The following is a 26,056-nucleotide window of genomic DNA, read 5'->3' as shown; positions in this document are numbered from 1 at the left end:
TTCCTCCCAGTCTGTATACAGATATCAGATATTCCAACCTCTCTGAGCACAAAACAAGGTGACACTTGCTTGTTGCTAACATGAACTCACTTTATTTAGAATCAAAATTACAAAACTTTATATGCTGTTGGAACCTCCTCTAATCAACCTAATTAACCTAATTAACATGAGCTAATTAACTAATCCTTTATACAGCCTAGGTGACTGAGACATGACCTTTTGCCCCGACTGAGTTAATTATCACAGGGCATTGTCTCACAATAGCAGCAGCTCCAATAGGAGTCGTCCCGTCTCCTACATTGTATAGAGGACAATGTGATCAGCTCATTCAATTAACATAAACACAGGTAGTTGGAGTTGATGACACCAGCATCTCCTCACAGGATGTGTCCCAACAGCATAATTCAGTCTTATCATTCTAATATGGCATATAAAGGGTTCCCAGAGTCTGTGTGTTTTGGGGGGACATGGAGCTGAATCCAAAGTAACACCAACCCCAGGGTCCCCAGGCATACAGCTCACAGAGAGCACCATTCCCCCAAATGCTAGGGCCCATAATTGGTGGGCAAGAGGCTTGCGTTCAGTTCCCTCCAATAGCCTCTGTCCCGGGTGAGTCTGTCACATTGGCCATACACAGAATTGTTTTTAGAGGCCCTAAAATGCCAGGACAGTTCTAACATGCCCAAATTACATTTTTTTTGGAAAGTAGACACCCCAGGGTATTGTATTTGCTAAGAGGCATGATGAGTTCATGGAAGATTTTTTTTTTTTTGCCACAAGTTTTTGGAAAATGGCAAAAAAATGTTTCTTTACACAAATTTAATTATATGAAATATTTCTCACATAACATGGGTATACATGGCATTACATCCCAAAACACATTCTGCTGCTTTTCCCGAGTATGGGCATACCACATGTGTGAAACTTTTTGGCAGCCTAGCCACCTATACAGTATTTTCCAAAAATTTGTGGGCAAAAATAAAATCTTCCATGAACTCAACATGCCCCTCACATTTTTGTAAATATTTTATTATATCTCTTCATGTGACAACACTGAAAAAATGACACTTTGCTACAATGTAAAGTTGTGAGTGTACAGCTTGTATAACAGTGTGAATTAGCTGTCCCCTTAAAATAACTCAACAAACAGCCATTAATGTCTAAACCTCTGGCAATAAAAGTGAGTACACCCCTAAGTGAAAATGTCCAAATTGGGCCCAGAGTGTCAATATTTTGTGTAGCCACCATTATTTTCCAGCACTGCCTTAACCCTCTCGGGCATGGAGTTCACCAGAGTCCTCTTCCACTCCTCCATGAAGACATCACAGAGCTGGTGGGAATGCCAAATACCTATAGTCCTATAATAGACCTATAGTGGCTTCCAATTGTATTGGAATAAAGATAGAAATAGCACCTTCCTAACCTTTTATGCCTGGAACTTTATGCCTAGATCCTTCTCCATCCTGGAATCCCCTAGGGATGCTCCCCCTAAAGAGTAACTTGCGTTTATAATTTTACCTCCCCAAGTGCATTACCTTACATAAACATCCAGAAAAGTATTTTGTTTCCCATTTCCTGTTAAAATTAACAGCATCTGTGAGTGCTATAGATGAGGCATGAATGCTGTATGTGTATTTGCATGTGGACCCAGCTTTAAAGCGGAGTTCCACCCGTTTTTTAGTTTATTAAAAGTCAGCAGCTACAAAAAGTGTAGCTGCTGACTTTTAATAAACAGACACTTACCTGCCCCATGGTCCAGCGATGCAGGCGTCCGGAGCCTCGCTCCTCTCCCCCTCCTCTCCGCGCGCCGTCATAGCAACTGTGGGCACCCGGCTGTGACAGCTTACGGCTTCACAGCCGGGCACGCACTGCGCTCTGCTATTGGCCAGTCAATCTTCTGGGACCTGTGACGTGTCCCAGAAGATTGCTGACAGGGAGGGGGCCCCTAGGGTGAAAGGAGGAGTCGCCTAGGCGGCCGAGAAGAGGAAGAAGGAAGTGGGACAGGAAGTCCCACTAAAAAGAAGTTACTCACTTCTCCCCCCAAAAAAATTACATGCCAAATGTGGCATGTAAGGGCGAGGAGTGCTTAAAGTGGAAGTTCCACTTTTGGGTGGAACGCCGCTTTAAGCTTTTTATTAGATAAAGAAATAGAAACCTGCTAAATAACATAAGCCAAAGCAACCAGTCAGCCAACAGTTGTACAGGTGTGTCTACTCTGAAAAACATGTATTACTTTTAGAATATATTTATACTCCAATATTTTCCTGGAGGTAACTATACACTCACCAAATTCATATTAATAAAATACAATAAATATACTAGGTACAATTCAAATATCATTAAGTAGGTACATCTTAGTAGCTTAAGAACCAGGTAAGTATAATTTTATTTCAATCCTTATGGAATACATCGGTTTACACAGTTTAAAAATTAATTTATAAATAAATATATGTAGGCAGGTAGAGGTTAACGCTGCCCTGGTTGGGAAGGGTATAGTTAATTATGTTCCCGGGTTTTCTTTTTTGTGGGCTTTGTTGGGTAAGACCCACTGCTTCCATGTGATATATTAGGTACTGGGGGTCCGCACCCAGGGGGCCCAGGACTCAGAGCTAGAGAGATTTGATGTTTGTTGCGTCTGGATTGCCAGTGTAATGCCAGAGTCTGAGTTCACGCTATTAGGGGAGATTGCTGGGACTTGCATTCCTCCCTGAAGGAACCTTTTATGGACCCTGTCAAGCATGGGCTCTCATCCTTTGCAGGCATGCTGGGGCAGCCACAAGCCTGAAGTTAGGGATTAGGGATGCTAGGGAAAAGACTGCACTTTATGGGTTACTGTTACCTGTGTATGTCATGCTAAGTTATTCAAGTAAAACTTTTGAAACTTTGTCTTTGCCTGGTATGAAGTTACTAAAGGGGCATAATGCAAGTAACTGGCACATGTAGCTACAGCTTGGGTCACTAGGCATATTGGAGTATGATAAAGATAACGGTACAAGAGTTAACACAGTGTGAAGTACAAGAAAATGGTTACCAAGGGTAATGAATGTTTCTCTAGCAGCCTGTGGTAAGTGAGTACATGTTCCAGGTGAAATAGCCTCTTGCAATTAGGGAGATGTTGTCAGGACTCCTTCTGCAGCGATCCATCTCCCATAGCAAAGGCAGCAGATGTGCACTGCCGAGGCCTCAACCTGTACACAGGTATGGAAGAAGAAGAATGTCACGTACCTGAGTGGAGACTGAAATGACAAGGTCGTCCTCTCTTGTATCTCCAGCCCAAGCCCCACTGGAAGTGAAACAGAGGGCGCCAAGGGACAGGAGGAACATCCTGCAGATGTAGGTCAAGGAACTTGCAGCAGAAGATGCGGTTCCAAGGCAGCAGGAGAATCATCAGATCTGGAACTGTAGCTGTCTACAGCAGTTTAACTGAGGTTAAGGAGGCACTCCACTTGCGCTGTGGGGCCAGGGTGTGTGGCTGATCAGAGCTCTCAGCAGACTTTCAGCAGGAACGTTCAGCGTAGTGCAGAACTGCAGCAGCAGACAGCTGGGCAGACACTCGAGCAGGGCGGTAAGTCAGGTCAGAGGAAGGAACGTGGTCATTGGATAGCCAGGGTCATCAACAGGTGGGCAATGAGGTACCAAATCAGGAGCAGAGCCAAAGTCAGGAACGAGCTGGGTCAGAAACTAACGACAAGACAGAAGCAGGACCGATATCAGGTCAGGAGTAAGCTGGGTCATTAACCAAGGGAACACACTGGAGGTACACAGGACACAGGGAAAGCTGAAGACCAGTCAGCATAAAGCACAGGTAGAAGCATCCTTAAATAGCTCATCTGGCACCAAGATACATCACGCATGCACATTCCTGTTGGCTGTTCTGTGAACATTCATTCTGACATGCACATTTCTATTAGCCAGACATCTTCTGACATGCACATTTCTATTAGCCAAACGTCTTCTTTCATACACATTTCTATTAGCCAAATGGCTGGTTGGTATTCTCTGACATTGCCCCCCTAAAGGACAGCCTCCGGATGCCCACCAAGGTCCGTTTCTCAAGATGGAGTCAGATGTAAGCTTGCACTAAACGTAGAGCATGCACATTAGAAGAAGGCTCCCAGGAATTATCCCCAGGACCATAGCCCTTCCATTTAATAAGGAACTGGGCCTGACCTCCCCTCTTCATGCAGTCCAGGATGGCTTCCACTTCATGTTCTTCATTACCTTCTATAAGTAGGGGAGTTGGAGACTCTGGTTCTCGATCAAGAAATGGATTGGACACAGCTCATTTTAATAGAGACACTTGAAAAACAGGGTGAATCCTAAGACTCTTAGGCAGAGTTAACTTATAGGCTACTGTATTGATCTTCCTCCTTACTGGGAAAAGGCCTTATGCGCATTCCTGTTGGCCGTGTGAACATTCATTCTGACATGTACATTTCTATTAGCCAAACATCTTCTGACATGCACATTTCTATTAGCCAAATGGCTGGTTGGTATTCTCTGACAAAGAGTTAAGTGAAGTGCATACATGAAGTCAGCTCTAGAAGCATGGCAGGGCTCTATACCGTTCCTGGGAGTGAGATAGCAGTGATACACTGGACAGGTGAAGAGGGCAAGGACTCTGCGTGTTCCTCCTAATTGCACAAGTAACCATGGTAGTGTAGAATTCCATAGAGAGAGTTTATTAGAGTTCAGTGGTCTGTTCAAGTAAAGGTACCCCTTGTATAAGACAGTGACTCTGTAAAAGGTTCCTAGCGTAGCCCAGAAGAACCCCAGGGTAAGCCTCTCATGTGACCCTTGCTTGGCGCCCAATGAGGAGGGAAACATGGAGGAAGTGTCACCCACCTACTACCTACCCCCCTTACATTTAGGTGCTGCTTAAGGCCCTGCAGGCTTCAGGGTAAATATCTCATATTAATGCAACAGGCTTGCGCACATCAGGTGTCCTAAGACCCCATACACACTATACAACTTTTGTTGTCTGATTTCCTTTAGATTTACCAAAACCATGTAGTGCAAGGGCCTGCCTGATTGCATACAAATTGAAACTCTTACACAACCGGACTTTCCGGCAGAAAAGGTCCGACGGAATCATTTCATCGGATATTCCGATCGTGTGTGGGCTTCATCGGACCTTTTCTTTCGAAAATTCTGACGGACCTAGAAATAGAACATGTTTTATATCTTTCCGACGGAATCAATTCCAATCGGGAAAAATGTTCATCTGTATGCTATTCCGACGGACCAAAAACGACGCAAGGGCAGCTATTGGCTACTGGCTATTTAACTTTTTCTAGTCCCCTTGTATGTGTTGTACGTCACCACGTTCTAAATGATCGGACTTTGGTGTGATCGTGTGTACGCAAGTCCGTTTCAGCAGAACTCCGTCGGAACTCTGTCAGAAAAACCGTCAGAATTTATTCTGACTGAAAAAACGGTATTAAGGTTTGACCTCATATTATATTGTTTTGGTAAATCTTAAGGAAAAAATCTACAGAAAATTGTATAGCGTGCATCCAGCTTTTAACCACTTACCAACCGGCCCATAGCCGAATGACGGCTGCAGGGCGGTTGGATAACTCTGGGAGGGCGTACTATGACATCCTCCCAGAATTCCCCTCTCGCGCGCCCCCTGGGGCGCGCACCCGAACACATCCGTGACCGCCGGGTCCAGAGGACCAGGCGCATCACGGATCCCGGTAAATGGCCGCTGATCACGGCCGTTTACCATGTGATCGCGCTGTCAAATGACGGCGCGATCGCATGTAAACAGACCGGCGTCATCTGATGACGCCGGTTCCTCTCCTCCCCTCCTGTGTACCGATCGGTACACTGTGACCGGAGAGGGGGATGGATGGATGGCTGCAGCACTGTGGGCTGGATGTGTAGTGCCCACAGCGCTGCACAGAGACATCCAGCCATCCATCCATCCATGCTCAGCCATCCCCACTACTCTGCAAAGCCCCACATTACTCTGCAAAGCCCCCACATTACTCTGCAAAGCCCCACATTACTCTGCAAAGCCCCGACATACCCCGACATACCCCGACGTACCCCGACGTACCCCGCCGTACCCCGCCATACCCCGCCATACCCCGCCATACCCCGCCGTACCCCGCCGTACCCCGCCATACTCCGCCATACTCCGCCATACTCCGCCATACTCCGCCATACCCTGCCATACCCCGCCATACTCCGCAATACCCCGCCATACTCCGCAATACCCCGCCATACCCTGCCATGCTGAGCCATGCTCGGTTGTACTCGGCCTCTGTATGTGGCCAGGCTGTGGAAGTCTCACACATGTGGTATTGCCGTACTCAGGAGGAGCAGGAGAATCTATTTTGGGGTGTCATTTTTGGAATGTACATGTTATGTGGTAGAAATATTGTATAAATGGACAACTTTGTGTTAAAAAAAAAAATGCGTTTTAACCACTTCCCGCCTGCCGGCCGTCATACAACGTCCTTGAATTTGTGCGGGGATATCTGAATGATGCCTGCAGCTACAGGCATCATTCAGATATCAGCTTTTTCAGCCGGCGATTCCCTACACCATAAGAATGATCATAGCGGCTGTTCCACTGCTTGATCGTTCTTACGGGAGGCGAGAGGGGATTCCCCCCCTCTCGCGCTTCTACCGACTCACCGCTACGATCGAAGCCAGGATCGTTTTTTGTTTTTTTTTTTTTAATTTCAGGCTTCCCAGCCTAGAGGTGAGATGTGGGGTCTTATTGTCCCCATATCTCACTGTAAAGAGGACCTGTCATGCCATATTCCTATTACAAGGATGTTTACATTTCTTGTAATAGGAATAAAAGTGGTCAAAAATTTTTTTTTTTGAAAAAAGCATCAAACTAAAATAAATAAAGTAAAATGAACAATAAAAAAAAAGAAAAATTTTTTTAAAGCGCCCCTGTCCCTGTGTGCTCGCATGCAGAAGCGAACGCATATGCAAGTCCCGCCCACATATGAAAACGGTGTTCAAACCACACATGTGAGGTATCACTGCAATCGGTAGAGCGAGAGCAATAATTTTGGCCCTAGACCTCCTCTGTAACTCAAAACATGTAACCAGTAAAACATTTTTGGTGATTTTTGAGTAGCAAAGTTTGGCGCCATTCCACAAGCGCGTGCAATTTTGAAAGGTGACATGTTGGGTATCTATTTACTCGGCGTAACTTCATCTTTCACATTATGCAAAAACATTGGGCTAACTTTACTGTTTTGGTTTTTGTAAAGCACAAAACAGTTTTTTTTAAAAAAAAACACGTTAAAAAAATTGCTGCGCAAATACCGTGCGAGATAAAAAGTTGCAACGACTGCCATTGTATTCTCTAGGGTCTTTGCTAAAAAAACATATATAATGTTTTGGGGTTCTATGTAATTTTCTAGCTAATAAATGATGATTTTTACATGTAGGAGAGAAATGTCAGAATTGGCTTGGGTGCTCCTAGAATGCCTGATGGTGCTCCCTGCATGTTGGGCCTCTGTATGTGGCCACGCTGTGTAAAAGTCTCACACATGTGGTATCGCCATACTCGGGAGTAATAGCAGAATGTGTTTTGGGGTGTAATTTGTGGTATGCATATGCGGTGTGTGAGAAATAACCTGCTAATATGACAATTTTGTGGAAAAAAAAAAAAAAAAAACCTTGATTTTGGAAAGAATTGTGGGAAAAAATGACAACTTCAAAAAACTCACCATGCATCTTTCTAAATACCTTGGAATGTCTTCTTTCCAAAAAGGGGTCATTTGGGGGGTATTTGTACTTTTCTGGCATGTTAGGGTCTCAAGAAATTAGATAGGCCGTCAGTACTTCAGGTGTGATCAATTTTCAGATATTCGCACCATAGCTTTTGGACTCTATAACTTTCAAAAAGACCACATAATATCCACCGATTTGGGTTATTTTTACCAAAGATATGTAGCGGTATAAATTTTGGCCAAAACATATGAAAAAAAATTACTAATTTGCAAAATATTATAACAGAAATGAAGAAAAATGTATTTTTTTACAGGTTTTTTGGTCTTTTTTCTTTTACGGCGCAAAAAATAAAGAACCCAGCGGTGATTAAATACCACCAAAAGAAAGCTCCATTTGTGTGAAAAAAAGGGCAAAAATTTCATATAGATACAGTGTTGCATGACTGAGTAATGTGAGAGCACCAAAAGCTGAAAATTGGTCTGGTTAGGAAGGGGGTTTAAGTGCCCAGTTGTCAAGTGGTTAACAGATCACAGGAACTTCAGGATAAGAAAATACTGTCTAAGTATGAGGTATGTATATTCTTCCTTGAATCTTATGGGGAGTACACACGGTCGGACTTTTCGGCTACAAAAGTCCGACAAACTTTCGACGGACTTTTGGCGGACTTGCGGCGGACTTTCTAACGAACGGACTTGCCTACATACGATCACACAAAAGTCCGACGGATTCGTACGTGATGACGTACGACCGGACTAAAATAAGGAAGTTGATAGCCAGTAGCCAATAGCTGCCCTAGCGTGGGTTTTTGTCCGTCGGACTAGCATACAGACGAGCGGATTTCTGGGTCCGGCGGAGTTACGACGTAAAGATTTGAAGCAAGTTCCAAATCTAAAGTCCGTCAGATTTGTGACTGGAAAAGTCCGCTGAAAGTCCGGGGAAGCCCACACACGATCGGATTGTCTGCCGGATTTGGTCCATCGGCATCCGTTGGACTTTTGTAGCCGAAAAGTCCGACCGTGTGTACGCCCCATTAGTGTGCTTTGTGTATTTCTTCCAGATCTGTGCAGTAATCCAGGAGCTTCCTGTAATAAAAGTGGTCAGAGCTGCTCTCTCTCCTTGTCCATGGTGCCTGGTCTTGTCTCCACCCCCCCCCCCGCCGCGCCCGCCGGCTCCCCCTTCCCCTCATGTAGTTTTCTGCAGGCAGCCTGTAGTAGGTGGGGCTTGCTGGGTCCCTCCCTCAGATCTGCCCTTCTGCACAGTGAGAGTACAGCACAGTGATGATGTCACTGCCACTTTTACAAGGTAATATCTGGGTTTATAAAGACTTTTGGTTCATACAAAGTGGATTTATTTCCTTTGTGGTTATTAAAACATTTATTTAACCACTTCAATACAGGGCATTTTCACCCCCTTTCTGCCCAGGCCAATTTTCAGTTTTCAGCACTGTAACACTTTGAATAGCAATTGCACGGTCATGCAACACTGTACCCAATATTTTTTCCTCACAAATAGAGCTTTCTTTTGGTGGTATTTAATCACCTCTGTGTTTTTTATTACTTGCGCTATAAACAAAAGAAGAGTGACAAGTTTGAAAAAACACAATATTTTTTACTTTTTGCTATAATAAATATCCCATTTTTTTTAAAAAACTAATTTTTTCCTCAGTTTACGCCGATGTGTATTCTTTTACATATTTTTGATAAAAAAAATTGCACCAAGCATATATTGATTGGTTTGCACAAAAGTTATAGCGTCTACAAAATAGGGGATAGATTAATGGCATTTTTATTATTATTTTTTTACTAGTAATGGCGGTGATCTGCAATTTTTATCAGGACTGTGACATTGCGGCGGACATATCGGACACTTTTGACACTATTTTGGGACCATTCACATTTATACAGCGATCAGTGCTATAAAAATGCACTGATTACTGTATAAATGTCATTGGCAGGGAAGGGGTTAACACTAGGGGCAATCAAGGGGTTTAATGTGTTACCTAGGGAGTGATTCTAACTGTAGGGGGAGGGGACTCACAAGTGGAGGAGACTGATCGGTGTTCCTCTCTACTGGGAACACACCATCGGTCTCCTCTCACCTGACAGGACGTGAATCTGTGTGTTTACACACACAGATCCACGGTCCTGCTCTGCTATCGGGCAATCACGGGTGCCCGGTCGACGTCACAGCCGCCGGGCACGTGCACCGGCTCCCGGGTGATGCGGCGGGCGCCCCCTAGACAGCTGGGAATCAGAGGACGTCATATGACGCCCGCCCAGGATGGGAGATCCCTCCTGCGGACGTCATTTGACGATGGCTGGGATGGCAAGTGGTTAAATAAATGTTTTTGTGTCCAGAGTTCAACTTTAACCCGGGTTGTTTATTCAGTAATTAGTGCAACAATTCAGCAGTGGCAGGTCAAATATTCTCTCAAATAAACAGCCAACTTCTGGTAGATATATTAAAGCAGAGTTCCACCCATTTAAACGTGTGGCTGCTGACTTTTTATAATCAGCCCCGCTCCTCTCCCCCTCCTCTCCACGGTCCTGGAATTGTTATTGTGGGTGCCCAGATGAGCCGCGGCAATCTTCTGGGACCTGTGATGTGTCCCAGAAGATTGCAGGGAGGGAGGGGGGAGAGGTGATCTTCCTTCTGACACGGCAGGGGTAGGGGGTCTCTGGGCTGTCCTCTGCTGTCACTGTCCAGGTCTCCTCCGCCCACACTTCCCCTGACTTGTCCTTAGTATAGTCTGAGTTGTGACCTGTCATATGGGGACTGTATGAGGTCATAGCCCAGATCTCTGCATGGATTATTCTATGAAGATTACTTTATACACAATAAAATTATTTATTGTGAAGATTATTTATACACAATAAAAACATTTTTATGGGCATCCTATGACTGGAAGCAGAGTGCGTACAGACTATTGAAGCACTAAACCAATATTGCCACAGTTATCTTCATTTCCAGCCAGCATTGTGTATAAATAACCCTTTACACTTTCACTATCCTCTTTTTCTAGTTATGTGAGGAAACAGAAAGTGACAGTCTCACACGTGGTATCTCCATACTCGTTTCATCTATTCCAGTGGAGTTATGGAACCTCCGGTTCAATGCTGCGGGTTATATCCATCCATTCATTAGCCCTAACATATCCAGCTGGCGTTTGATCTGTTCGTTAGGATATCTGCTTTTTGATTTTGCAATTTGGTAAGGAGGCCCTCTGTGTGGTGTTGGTGCACTATATCCGTATTTTCACCGGTTGATGTTCTTTACCTCTGTTGGGATTTTTTGCACTTATAATATGCCATCTGGTAAGGAGGCTCTCTGTGTGGTGTTGGTGACTGGAGTTTTCTTCACTGGCCTTTATGCACCTTTCTTTGTTTTACAATGTGAGTGTCACTCTATTTTACATGCACCATTTCTTGTGTGTCAGTATTACGCTATGTTATATATTTTTTTCTGGGATGCTATCAACGCCAACCTGTGATTAAGTCGTATATCGATCTATCCTGCTGGGACTGGTTCGTGTCAAGACCTTGGCAGGGTCAAAGCCACCTGTTTATTTGGCTTACGTTCTGGTAAGCATGCCATTCATCAGTTGGGGATATATTCCGTATGTCAAGTCACTGAGTGCTAATTTCTGAACTATTTGAATCATTATATTTTTTCGGACTTCTGTTAGCACATCACCCAATTTTGTTTTTTGGGGTGTTTTAATCACCTTCTTATTTTTATAATTTTCACATATTTTTATTGAATACTCACTCTTTTAGGTATAATGTATTAGCGCAGCTTTTCCGTTTCCTATTTTGTTTTGTGTTATCCCACAATAAGCTGCTGCTTTATTTTATTTAATTTGTCCTAGCGCAGTTTTTTCTTTTCTTTTCTTTAGGAATGAATCTTTATTTTGAGATCTCACACAAATATATACCTCAGGATGAAAATACAACCTGTAAGCAGACACCAAATTAACATGAGCTAATTATCTAATCGTTTACCCAGACTAGGTGACTCAGAGACACGACCTTTCGGACAGACTTCATGTCTCCTAGCTCAGCGACTATACAATACACATTATCATACATCTCAATACAATTGCAGGGTTAATTAGCACACTGGATGAAAAGACTCTTTAGAAGCTGTGACAAGTCATACTAGACTAATTTACATTATAGCAGACACAGACAGAGACAGGTGGCTGGAATTGACATCAGCATCTCCTCACAGTATGTGTCCCAACAGTATGAATAAGTCACTATTTGTAATATGGCATATCTAGGGTCCTCAGAGTCTGTGTCTCTTGGGGGGATATGGACCCGAATCTAAAGTAACGCCACCTCAAGGGTCCTCAGGCATACAGCTCACAAAGAGCACCGTTCCCCCAAATGCCACGACCCATAATCGGTCGGCAAGAGGCTAGCATTCAGTCCCCTCCAAAAGCCTCTGTCCTGGTTAGGTCTGTCACACTCCTCATTTGTCCCACATTTTGGTCTGCTCTAAATAGTTGTATATAAAATGTACTTTTTATCTTTCAAAAAGTGTTTCCCAGTGCTAAACCTTTCATTCAAGTTCTAAATTCCTGCATCTGTAAATTTCGAAAGCCAGTATAAAGGAATAGTAGTGGTAAAAAAATGCTGTTGTGGAGTTAACAAATATTTTTTTTGTATAATTCTCCTTTAAGGGAGTGTGGCAGGGGGCGTGCGCTTTGTCTACATAATTTTGCCAATAGGTGTCCCTCATTCCCATCTGAAAAAGTTGGGAGGTATGTGATAGCTATGTGTAGTAGTGCCGGTCTATTTCTGCAGTCAGTTACTCCATGCAGCGCAAGCACGCTTACAACGCATTGCATCACATCTGTGTAAAATCTGACAGTACAGCGTGTCGCTTCACATAGTACTCCTACCTAAGCATTGTACTGTATCATACAATATTTACATCCATACATTGTGCTGCGTCATATAATACCAACAGTGTACATGAGACCTGCATGGCATCAGTGATCTGCTGATCGCTGGTGCAATGCTTTCCAGGCTTCTGCAACACAAAAATAATAAATGCACATTTTTTTTATTGATGGGCACACTGGCAGCAATTGATGGGCACACTGTCACCAATTGATGGGGACACTGGCAGCAATTGATGGGCACAGTAGCGGCAATTGATGAGCACACTGGCAGCAATTGATGGGCACAGTAGCGACAATTGATGGGCACACTGGCAGCAATTGATGGGCATAGTGTCAGCAATTGATGGGTATACTGGCAGCAATTGATGGGCACAGTGGCGGCAATTGATGGGCACACTGGCAGCAATTGATGGGCACAGTAGCGGCAATTGATGAGCGCACTGGCAGCAATTGATGGGCACAGTAGCGACAATTGATGGGCACAGTGTCAGCAATTGATGGGCACACTGGCAGCAATTGATGGGCACAGTGGCGGCAATTGATGGGCACACTGGCAGCAATTGATGGGTACAGTAGCTGCATTTGATGGCACAGTGGCTGCGTTTGATGGGCACAGTGGCTGCAATTGATGTTTTTTTTTTTTCAGTTTGTTTGCGCCCCCCAAAAATTTTGAGCACCGGCTGCCACTGCTCCAATGTGAGCTGACGTACAGGTACGTTAACCCACATTTGGCACTGCTTCCCGTCCGCCATTTATTGGGGCTGTGGGCATATGGGAAGTGGTTAATATACACTTGGGATGTATTTTTTTATACCAAAGACATGTAATATATATATATATATATATATATATATATATATATATATACGCACTTTTTTGCTGACAAGCCAGGGTTCATATAGTTTTAATTGTATATGTAATATATGTGACCTTTCCTCTTCCTGAAAAGATTTTTTTTCCAGCTCTCTCTGTAAACTCCCAGTAAAACACTCCACTGGGTTGCAATAATTGACGGTCAACAAATCCCGGACGACGCCCCCACATGTAGCACATACCCTCGGTGGAGCTGCTGGTTTAAGCGGGTCTGTTACCTTCACTCTGCTTCCCTCTGTTTCACCGGCACCGGGTCTAGGGTTCCATTGAGTTTACTCCTGGACAACACACGCACCAACACTGGAGTAGGTTTTCAATGCTTTTTTAAACAAACGACTTAGGAAGTAGCAGGAAAGAGGTAGAAAGGAAACTTGCAGAAGAAACTCAAATATTCTCTGGTAGGGTTCTCTTGACAAAATGTCCTGGTAGAATTCAAATACTATTTGAAATGCGCTCCCCTCGTGGGACACACTCCTTGCTCGTCTGGATAGGCCTCTCTCACCGGTCTAGCAGCCAGCACGCAGCATGAATCAAAGTCTCTGCCACAGACTTGTTTGGGAACAAAATACATACAATCCTCTGCCACAGGATGTATAGGTTTTTCTATAGTGAAAGTCAGTCACAGTGCTTGAACCTTTAAGCCGAGCCGGCAACACTATGCTGTATAGTTACTTTTGGATATGTCCTCCAGCCGAGTCACCAGGCCCCTCTATAGATCAGCACGCCGCGTGATCTCTCCAAGACAGGTCCTCCCCTGGGATCTCCTCAGCTGTCCAGCTTCGTCACACAGGACCGACAGCTCAGGACCATTCCTCGGCCGCGGTGGTAGGCTCCAGACAAGCCTCTGGACCCACCCCTGCGCCGCTGTATCGTGGGCCTCCCGAACGGAGGACCACGAGGTAGCTCCTTAACGCATACCTGTCGGCCAGGAGGGCCAGCAGGTGGCTGTAAAATGAACCCCAAAATATGGCGTCTGTCCCATAAATACCCTCGCCCAGAATGCAACTCGGAGGACCACCTCCACCGAGCATGCCTCCGGGACAGAGGAGCATCCATTCCCTTCAACACGTTGCCTTTCCAACTCTGACCAGTGGCAACAGCGACACCCACCGGTCAACACGGAAACACACACAACGTCAGCCAAGCTGGAACAGAGGCAAACTTTAACCTTCCTAACGCACAATTTACTAAATTTACCTAACATGCGGTAGACTGCAAATCTACCAGCGCTACACATATATATATATATATATTATATATATATATTACAATTATATGTATATATATAATTGTAATAGAAAAAAATATATACAGTGGGGATTCAGACCCCCTTAAATTTTTCACTCTTTGTTATATTGCAGCCATTTGCTAAAATCATTTAAGTTCATTTTTTTTCCTCATTAATGTACACACAGCACCCCATATTGACAGGAAAACACAGAATTGTTGACATTTTTGCAGATTTATTAAAATAGAAAAACTTAAATATCACATGGTCCTAAGTATTCAGACCCTTTGCTGTGACACTCATATATTTAACTCAGGTGCTGTCCATATCTTCTGATCATCCTTGAGATGGTTCTACACCTTCATTTGAGTCCAGCTGTGTTTGATTAGGAAAGCCACACACCTGTCTATATAAGACCTTACAGTTCACAGTGCATGTCAGAGCAAATGAGAATCATGAGGTCAAAGGAACTGCCTGAAGAGCTCAGAGACAGAATTGTGGCAAGACACAGATCTAGCCAAGGTTACAAAAAAAATGCTGCTGCACTTAAGGTTCCTAAGAGCACAGTGGCCTCCATAAACCTTAAAATGGAAGACATTTGGGATGGCCAGAACCCTTCCTAGAGCTGGCCGTCCGGCCAAACTGAGCTATCGGGGGAGAAGAGCCTTGGTGAGAGAGGTAAAGAAGAACCCAAAGATCACTGTGGCTGAGCTCCAGAGATGCGGTCGGGAGATGGGAGAAAGTTGTAGAAAGTCAACCATCACTGCAGCCCTCCACCAGTTGCGGCTTTATGGCAGAGTGGCCCGACGGAAGCCTCTCCTCAGTGCAAGACACATGAAAGCCCGCATGGAGTTTGCTAAAAAACACCTGAAGGACTCCAAGATGGTGAGAAATAAGATTCTCTGGTTTGATGAGACCAAGATAGAACTTTTCAGCCTTAAGCGGTATGTGTGGAGAAAACCAGGCACTGCTCATCACCTGTCCAATACAGTCCGAACAGTGAAGCATGGTGGTGCCAGCATCATGCTGTGGGGGTGTTTTTCAGCTGCAGGGACAGGACGACTGGTTGCAATCAAGGGAAAGATGAATGCGGCCAAGTACAGGGATATCCTGGACGAAAACCTTCTCCAGAGTGCTCAGGACCTCAGACTGGGCCGAAGGTCTACCTTCCAACAAGACAATGACCCTAAGCACACAGCTAAAATAACGAAGAAGTGGCTTCACAACAACTCCGTGACTGTTCTTGAATGGCCCAGCCAGAGCCCTGACTTAAACCCAATTGAGCATCTCTGGAGAGACCTCTGGAGTTTACCATCCAACCTGACAGAACTGGAGAGGATCTGCAAGGAGGAATGGCAGAGGATCCCCAAATCCAGGTGTGAAAAACTTGTTGCATCTTTCCCAAAAAGACTCACGGCTGTATTAGATCAAAAGGGTGCTTCTACTAAATACTGAGCAAAGGGTCTGAATACTTAGGACCATGTGATATTTCAGTTTTTCTTTTTTAATAAATCTGCAAAAATGTCAACAATTCTGTGTTTTTCTGTCAATATGGGGTGCTGTGTGTACATTAATGAGGAAAAAAAATTTACTTAAACGATTTTAGCAAACGGCTGCAATATAACAAAGAGTGAAAAATGTAAGGGGGTCTGAATACTTTCCGTCCCCACTGTATATATATATATATATATATATATATATATATATATATATATATATATATATATATATATATACAGTCTATATATTTATATTTACACAATATAAATATATATATTATATATATATATATATATATATATATATATATATATATATATATATATATATATATATAGTGACAAGCCAGGGTAAGATTCATATGGATTGGTTGGCTTTTTTTTTTTTTGGTGAATCATTTGCCCATTGCCTGCCCAGGTGCCCTGCTCAGTGCTGTTTCACTCACCTCGATCTAGCAGGCTGCAGCTACTCATCTCTACAGGCTCCGCTAGTCCGCTGCTTCTAAGGGAGAGACAGGTCGGAGGGGGGGTGGAGTGCAGATGTAAATCACTCCGCCTGCGCCTGCGGGACCTGCAGCCGGAACTATAGAAGCTGCATCGGCAAATGCGGCTGGGTTGCTCCACAGCTGTGGTTCTAGTTCCCTGCTCAATCACATCCCACTCGTAGCACAGCTGTTTTTGATGGCCGGACTCGACCCCAGTGGTGGTGACGGAGTTACACAGGGACAGGACAGACATTTTGCAGGCAGTCAGCACTAACAAAAAGTGTGAAACACCGGCAGAGCACAGGGATGATTAGGGTGTGCCTGGGCACACCCGGCACACCCCGTGGGCACACCTATGATTGCTATATACTATGCCACATTGCACTATATTGAACATTACCTACTCTCACCAAAGTGTCCATTGTCTTAACAGTAGCTGGTTGCTAAGCAGTCCCTGACTATTTTAACCACTTTAATACCGGACACCTTCACCCCCTTCCTGCCCAGGACAATTTTCTTCCCACAAATAGAGCTTTCTTTTGGTGGTATATAATCACCACTGGGGTTTTTATTTTTTGCAAAACAAACTAAAAAAAAAAAAAAAAAAAGTTTTTTATCGTTTCGGTTATAAAATTTTGTTTTCTCCTTCACTGATGAGCACTGACAGGTGGCTGTGATGGGCACTGACAGGTGGCTGTGATGGGCACTGACAGGCGGCACTGATGGGCACTGATAGGCGGCACTGATGGGCAGCACTGATGATGAGATACTGACAGGTTGTAGGGCACTGACAGGCGGCTGTGATGAGCACTGATAGGTGGCTGTGATGAGCACTGACAGGTGGCTGTGATGGGCACTGACAGGTGGCTGTGATGAGCACTGATAGGTGGCTGTGATGAGCACTGACAGGCGGCTGTGATGAGCACTGACAGGCGGCTGTGATGGGCACTGACAGGCGGCACTGATGGGCACTGACAGGCGGCACTGATGGGCAACACTGATGATGAGATACTGACAGGTTGTAGGGCACTGATTGGCACTCTGGTGGGCACTGATTGGCACTGATATGGGCGCTGATGGGCACCTACAGCCGTTTCTGATAGGGCACTGACTGGCAGCTGATGGGAACCTTTTTGGCAGCTGTGGTGGCACATCTGATGGGTTGTGCTGATAATCAATGTGCTGATTATCAGCACAGACCCCATCCCTCTGACAGGGAGAGCCGCCGATCGCCTCTCCCTGTCAGCACAAACCGAGGAAAGACGTTTACAGGCACTTTCTGGTTCACGCAATGATCAGCTGAGGTTGGTCACAGCTGATTACGTGGTAAGACGTCTCTGTCAGAGGCTCCTTACCATGATCGGAGATGCAATGTGTCAGACTGACACACCACACTCGCAATCGCCGCACTATGTGCCGGCATGTTGTCCTGCTGGACGTCATATGACGTCATATGACATTTGACATTTCTTTAACAATGCCCCTTCCACTGTTAAAACAATTTGGCCACACCCACTCTTCTCTGTGGCGCGCTGTATGCACCACATTACTACTCTCCTTGGGGCACCCAAAGGTGTCTCAGATCTTTTACAATCCTATAGTGTATTCTACAGGAAAAAATCCTGTGCGTCGCTAAAGTGTTCGGGTTTGGCCTGGAGAAAAGGTGGCAACCCTAGTTTAGAAAGGACAGTTTACACATTTTTCTGATGTATGCATTATTCTAAATGCGGAGTTCCAGCAAGAGTCTGCAGAAATAAAACATTGCATGGCAACATACCAAATACTTCATCCAGTTCTTTATGGACATTTCTCTGCACTTCAGGGTGGGACCCTAGCAAGTATAAAGACCAGTTCATAGCTGCAGCAGTTGTGTCATGCCCCTGTTAATTGATAGACAAATAAATATATTATTATCCCCTGCATTACAGTTGCGGCTAGAGTTATATTTTCACCCGCACACCTCCCCCCATCGGTCGGTCACTAGCCCCGCACTTACCCCATCTAGGTTGCAAGCAGCGCTTCCTCCGCTATGGGCGTTGGGCGGCGGCTTCCTCTGCATCTCCTCGTCCTCTACATCACGACGGCTCCTCCCTCCTCCTCCTAGGCCAGTAGGATTGCTTCTCCTTTCGGCCAATCGGGTGACAGGTCTCAGGACCCGCTTCCTGATTGGTCAGGAGGAGATACAGGAAGACAATAGCGAATATTCATTCGCTATTGTCACACAACTGGGTTGGCTTGTGGTGCAATGCTCTGTGCCATGAGCCCGCCATTTTTTGAAGGCTTTTAGAGCCTCTGGCTCTAATCACGTGCTTAAAAAAAAAAAAAACCCCATTGGAAATCATGCGTCCAACAACTCGCATGTAGATTAGGGGCCGGATGCTTGGATAGGGGGCGGCGCCCCTGCGCCCTGCATTACAGGTCGCCACTGCTGTATTATCAAATTGGCTAAGCATTGATCCTGTTTCATTAAACAGAGACAAGGCTGGCTCATGTATTTGAGATACTAGTGGGTGACAAATTACATTTTACAAGTCTTAGGCCTCATGCACACATGGCGTTAAAAAAATGGCAGTCATGCTGCCAGGAAAAAGCAGCGTTAAAAACGATTTTTAATAGCGTTTATGGGCGTTTTTCCACGTTTTTTGGTGTTAGGTGTTTTTTCAGTAAAAACACTCCCTATAATGTAAAAGCTTCTAAAAATGCCAAACACATCTAAACGCTTGTTAAAGTGTTTAGCCGCATTTAGCAGCGTTTTTGTCATTTTGCGTTTTTACAGCTCAACAGCCTCTGCTCCTGGACGCACAGGCTGTGGGTTTTTTTCTACTGTCCCTAAACGCTTATGCCTCCAAAGAGCTCTGAAAGTTTATGTGTGCCTGGACACATAGGCTAACATGGAGGGGCTTTTGGAGGCAGTAAAAAAAAAAAAAAAACCATCAGATGCCCCTAACAGCAGCTGTAAAAACGTCCTGTGTGCATGTGGCCTTACTTGGGGAAGAGCTATCCAACAGAGGTACTTATACATATTTAACTTACATCCCTTGTTTAGAAGAGTTACCTCAAACATGAAAGTATCAACTTCTTCACGAATGTCTTTGTAGCTCAGTTTGTTGCCAGAATCATCTGTAGCACTCAGAAGCATGTCTAGAAATGCACTTCTTTTCTTACTTTTGCTGAAATATACATCACTGCTGGGCTGTTCCTCCACCACTCCTTGTTCTTTTAATATGTTAGCTCGTTCTCTAATGACCTGATTACATTAAAAAAAAAGGAAAAACATGTATTACCTTCTATCTAGTAGTAGTTAGTCACATTCAGCTGGATTGGTTCTATAACCACTTGCCCTCGTACATGATCCTGCACTTCTGGGTATCTGGCATGAGTCCACACAATGGGAGCTGATCAGCGGGGCCCACAGACCCGATGTCTGCAGGCACCCGCTGATCATTCTGTACACAGGAATTGATATCTTTTATTATTGAAGCTCAAGGAGATTGTTTGGTGTTGGTGTCCCTTGTTAATTTCACATTGTATATTTGAAATGTACCTGAATCCTCACAAACAAACTGTCCTTTTTGAAGGAAAACACACATAGGCAAGTATAATTCAAACCAAAATTCCTTTATTAAGGGCTCAGAACCAAACAAAGGGGGAGGCAACGCTGGATAAACAGCAGACATTAGCGAAGCCTTTGACCCCCAGGGCAGACATCAATTCTTGAACATCAAAATTGGTGGCCTGAGGAGTCCATATGTAAGGAAGTGCAGTCTGGTTCAGAAGTCCCAGAGATCCGGAAAGCAGCAGATGACATCTGTGTCCCCAGACTGTGGTACCACAAGAGGCTGCATCTTTTGCCAGACCAGACTGGATCCAGGGTCATCACTTCCTGGTCTTCCTTCCACGCTTCCTTCCACGCTGTGGCTCTGCTGTTGGAGATGTGGCAGGAGGAGTAGGAACTGGAGAAGGAGGAGGACTAGTAGGACCTGGAGGAGAAGGAGGAGGAGGAGGAGGACCTGCAGGAGGAGGAGGAGGACCATGTGTGAGGTCACAAAGGTGTGTATCAGATGTTATTTGGGCCCTCAACCCCTTATTGAGAGCCTCCAACATTAAGGACTCACACATGAGTTGTCCCTCCTCCATCCTCTGCATTTTACAGGCAATGATGGCAGCGAAGTCATCCTCCATGGTGTGTGGTGCTCCCAGGGCCTCTGTAGCCTTCCAAAAGAGGCCTATGGCAGCCTCCTCTAGGGCACTCCTCTTCCTGCCACTTTCTCTTTCCAGGTTTAGGGGAGGCACCTGCAGATCAGGCAGCCTGCTCGGCCCGGCCACCTCCTGGCTGAGATTTCCCTGTGTATGAAAAAGGGACATGGTTTTAGTTTTTGCATCATCAATCACAATCATAAATTAGTACTGCAAACTAACATCTAGTTAACATCATTGATTGGACAAGCAGAAATATTTAGAGGAATGCTATACCTGGCTCAAGCTGGGCTCCTCCACATGTTGCTGTCTGAAAGGCCCAGGTTGGGCGTCAGAAGCCTCAGCTGGAGGGGAAGGAAGCGTGGAAGGAAGACTGGAGAGTGATGACCTGGGTTCAGTCTGACCTGCCAGAAAATGCAGCCTGTCATAGTACCACATCCTGGGGACATAGATGTCATCTGCTGCTCCGGATCTCTGCGAATCCTGGACTTTCTGGCGCTCCCTTACATATGTGCTCCTCAGGCCACCAATTAGGATCTTCAAATATGTGATGTCTGCCGTGGGGATCCAACAATTGACCCAGCGCTGCCTTCCTCTTTGTTTGGTTCCTATAATGTGGGTGGTTGATCTCCCACAGACAAGGCAGCTCCCTGAACATGTCAATGAAGATTGCCATGAAGTCACTATCTTGAAAGATATCCATTTTCACTGCAAGACACAACACAAGACAAACCCTATTGTCAGGCCAAACTCTCCTAATCTTGTTATAATATAGGCCTCAATGTAGAAGCAGTATAGGCACAAGTATGTCTCTTACCTTCGTTCTTACGATCGGCGCCTCCAATGCTCCTTCCTCCGCTCACAGATCGTACGTAATACGCACGTGTGGTACGCTTTATACACACTGCGCATGCGTGTAACTCCGCCCGCCCCTGACGTTCTTTCTAGTCTTTTCCCCGCCCCTTTTCGTTCTGCACAGTGGGGGAAGAGCACATGGCGGATACACAGCAGGTGCGTGCTAATTACAGGAACGAGGAGGAGGAAAGCCCGGATCCGGACACGTCCCGATCCCGAAGGAGAAGATTTAAGGCCACAAATATGTCCTTTGGGGAGATGTTGGAGATGGTCGACATCCTGAAGAAGGCCGACTGTGATGGAAAGTATGGGCCTTACCCCAACCCCAATATCAGAAAGGCCAAGATCATTGCGAAAGTGGTCAAAAGTCTGCACCGGAATTTCGGGGTACGACGATCAAAAGATCAGCTCAGGAAGCGGTGGTCGGACCTGAAATTAAGAGAGCCCGAGCAGTACCGAAAGATCCGGAGAGTGCTGCAAAAAAGTAAGTAGTTGTGCTGTGTTCCTATTCTTTTTGTCTTTATTACGTTCGTGCTGCTCCATATGCTTTTCTTAATTGTTGTACAGTTTAAAATGGCAACTTTAATGTTCATGGGCCCATTATTCGTTTGTATCAAACATTTTTCTTTCGGCCTCTAAAACATCATTGTTTAGGCCATTTGCATTTTCCTACATTTTTTAGGGCCTACTTGTATGAAAAATATTTGGTTGTGTAGCTTGGTTTGTTACTAAAATGAAATGCAAACTAAATTCTGTGTAAGGAGAGGACACTCAGCAGCTGTTTTCACATCTGGACGCTGGAGCACTAGTGTGGGACACAAGAACACCCTTTTTATTAGGGGGCCACACAGGTGCTCCAGTGTATACTATAGGGGGGTCTCCATCTGTGAAGCTTGTACAAGACAGGTAAAGTATTGAAGCTTGACAAAGGACAATAAAAATGCTACATCTTGGAACTCTGCCCAAATAGACAATTGTACCCCACTTCCAAGCAATGTTTCCTATTTATAGTTCTGCCATCAAATATCTGTGTGCTAATTATACCATTTTTGTTTTACATAGGGGAGAAAAGACTCGGAGGACACCCCTCATCCGAGGAGACCACAGACTCCCCACCTCTGGAAGAAGGGGAAATACCCCCAACCCAAGCTGAGCAGGAGGAGGAAGAAGATGTGGTGGAAATTGGCACCACAACAGGTGAGTGTCTGCGACCACAGACTCAGGTAAGAGATGGATGCTGGCAGATTTTTGATACCTGTTTTTGTTTGGTTTGTCTCTTTTTAGGTGATCGTGATGTTGTGGATCGAGATCCTTTCACATCAGAAAGTGCCCAGATCCTGATCAGGGAGATCATGGGGTGTAATTTAGAATTGGAAAACCTCAAGAAAAAAATCAATGATGTTATTCAAAAAAATAATAACATCATTGATGTTTTGGGGCGAATTTAAAACCCCACAAAATCACTTTGTTTTTTTGTGTGCTACAATCTTAAAAATTTTTTAGCGATGTTTTGAAAAGCCAAATTTTGAGGATGCACACAGTGTGCCAACATGTGCTATCTGCCATCACGGGAGATCAATGGACGGGTTTTGGGGGTGCAACCCCTTCCTCAATAATAAAGTAGCGGTGAGGAAGGGGTTGCTCCCCAAAAACACGTCCCTTGATCCCCCGTGATGGCAGCTAGCACATGTTGACATTCGTAAATTGGTGTGCATCTTCCAAATTTGGCTTTTCAAGGGGTGACTTCACCCTATCTGAACGCAATATCAAACACAGTTCCAAAATACTCATGTCTGATATTGCCTTCAAGTTTTACCATATGTGAACTTTGTAAGTTCAAGTTTTTTGTCTTTCTTGCTGGTTTTATACAGGCCTGTTTTATCATAAATGGACATTTCTATTCCTCATCGGGAATGGCCGCATAAGATGGTCCCCCAGCGCAAATGCTTCATCCGCAATGAAGACGAATGGGAGTCCTTCCACATTGTCCTCTGGAGGTGGCAAGTCCAAGCTGCCATTCTGGAGACGCCTGTAGAACTCCAATTGGGCGATGACTCCACCATCGGACATCCGGCCATTCTTCCCCACGTCCACATACAAGAAGTCATAATTAGCCGACACCACCGCCAACATCACTATACTATTGAACCCCTTATAGTTGAAATAGTACGACCCCGAGTTGGGTGGTGGGACGATGTGGACGTGTTTCCCATCAATTGCCCCTCCACAGTTAGGAAAGTCCCACCGCTGGGCAAAGTGGGAGGCCACAGTCTGCCATTCCTGTGGCGTGGAAGGAAACTGTTGAGGAAAACAAAAAAAAATTAGTATTTTTGCACATAAAAATGGCAAGCAGATTAGACACAGACATTCTTGGCCAACCTCCAGATAGCATTTTTTAAGGGGAATTTAACAACACCAAAGTATAAGGTATATCTATCATAACCCCCCCCCCCCCCTCATGGGCCATTTCTAACATTATAGGGTGGGGGGGGGAATCTTGGACAGGTAACCCTCTCCACTTCATTGAGAGATGAATGCCTAAATACAGGGTATTACTTGGAACAGCCCCTCCTTAGTTACACTATTGGCAGCCCACTGGACAGGTAAGAAGTGTCATAATACAAAGATATAAATACACACTGTACACATTTGAGGACATTTGGACATTCTGCTATTTTGTCAAGATAATAATAGGATACAAAAAATTTAAACAGTACCATTTGAAAGTATACAGGCAGGCCCTTGCACTACATGTTTTGGGGAATTCATCCATACATCTGAGCACAAAAGAGATGGGTATAGTGTGTATGGGTTTGGCAAAGTCAGCAGATAGATGATTGAGGATAGATAGAGAATTGGGATCAGCTGACTTAGCAGTTGGGGGGAGGGAGGGTTACTAAAAATGATTTGGGGACACCACAAAAAAAAAGCCTCTGGCACTCTGCCTGAATTTAAAGCACAAATCACATTTAAAATCATTTTAGGGGGTGTTTGGGGTAAAGCACTACTATGGAGCTGACAAAATACATTGTTAAGTGACTACATGAGGTGAATATAGGGCAGGAGAGCATGCTGGGGAGGTTATTGAAGGCTAATCTGTATGAAGGACTAAAAAAATAATTACATAAAAATCCAGCAAGCATGAGGACAAAGGGGACATTCACAGCATATTACAATCATGGTAATTAGGGAATGAGGAAAGAAATACAATATATTAGCAAACATTCAATACAATAAAATGTGATATTAAAGGATAAAAATCTTACCTTCATATACTCCTTCTGCAGGACCTGGATGATGGTAGAACAGGTCTCCGGGATAATGATTCTCAGAGCCTGGGGGGAGATGCCTGTCGAGAACTTCAAGTCCTGCAGATTTCTCCCTGTCGCCAAGTACCGCAGGGTAGCGACGAGCCTCTGCTCCGGAGTGATGGCTTGCCTCATGCAGGTATCCTGCCTGCTGATATAGGGGGTCAGCGAAGCCAACAAACGGTGAAATACGGGGTCCGTCATCCTGAGAAAGTTCCTAAAATCATCAGGATTATTCTCACGGATCTCACGGAGCAAAGGCATATGAGAGAACTGGTCACGCTGAAGCAACCAATTCTTGGTCCATGAACTCCTCCCCACCCTGTTCATGGACTGGACTTGTGTCAAGGTCAGGACCCCAACACCAAGCCCCTGCACAGCACGAACTCTACGAGTAATACGTATACGCAACATGGCTAGAAAACGGTCGGCTGCTCAGAACGAAGTAACAGAACGCACTGAAGAACAGCAAGGCCTGTGAAGAGCGACCTGAAAAACAGTAACGAATGAACAAGAACACAATGACTATAAGTCACGCGGAACTTGCTTGCACACACTGAAGAGCAGATACAAACCCACAAGCACAAACTGAAACGCAGAAAGCGATCTGAAAGCCACGAGTCTGAAAAAGCGCGAATCGTCTCTCACCAAACTTTTACTAACACGAGATTAGCAAAAGGAGCCCAAAGGGTGCCGCGCTTGGTTCTGAACTTGCCTTTTCTAGTCTCGTCGGAAGTGGTTGACGTCACCGCGTTGTTGGCAATCGGAAATTCCGACAACTTTGTGCAACCATGTGTACACAAAACAAGTTTGAGCCAACATCCGTCGGAAAAAATCCTAGGATTTTGTTGTCGGAATGTCCGAACAAAGTCCGACCGTGTGTACGGGGCATTAATCGGGGTTCTAATTTTGTAAAAAATAAACAATATCTCCACCTAGCCATAGGTATGCTCCCCTGGGATGACACCAACTCCATAAAAGGAGAGAAGGTTCCC

At 44.9% G+C, this 26,056-nt stretch overlaps 1 protein-coding gene across 2 annotated transcripts in view; it reads right to left on the bottom strand.

Annotated features, from left to right (window-relative positions):
* The window catches only part of LOC141114186 (cytochrome P450 4V2-like), a 196,297-nt gene that overhangs the window by 11,829 nt on the left and 158,412 nt on the right, over positions 1-26,056 (bottom strand). For both annotated transcript variants that reach the window (XM_073607734.1, XM_073607725.1), the window contains exons 6-7: positions 19,757-19,948; positions 18,479-18,581 (exon numbers count right to left, since the gene is read on the bottom strand). In XM_073607734.1, coding sequence (XP_073463835.1) covers positions 18,479-18,581; positions 19,757-19,948 — 295 coding nt within the window. The remainder of the gene's footprint in view (positions 1-18,478; positions 18,582-19,756; positions 19,949-26,056) is intronic.

The sequence above is a fragment of the Aquarana catesbeiana genome, linkage group LG01 (assembly GCF_042186555.1).
Source record: "Aquarana catesbeiana isolate 2022-GZ linkage group LG01, ASM4218655v1, whole genome shotgun sequence".
Taxonomy (NCBI): domain Eukaryota; kingdom Metazoa; phylum Chordata; class Amphibia; order Anura; family Ranidae; genus Aquarana; species Aquarana catesbeiana.
This window is presented reverse-complemented; position numbering and strand designations above follow the sequence as displayed.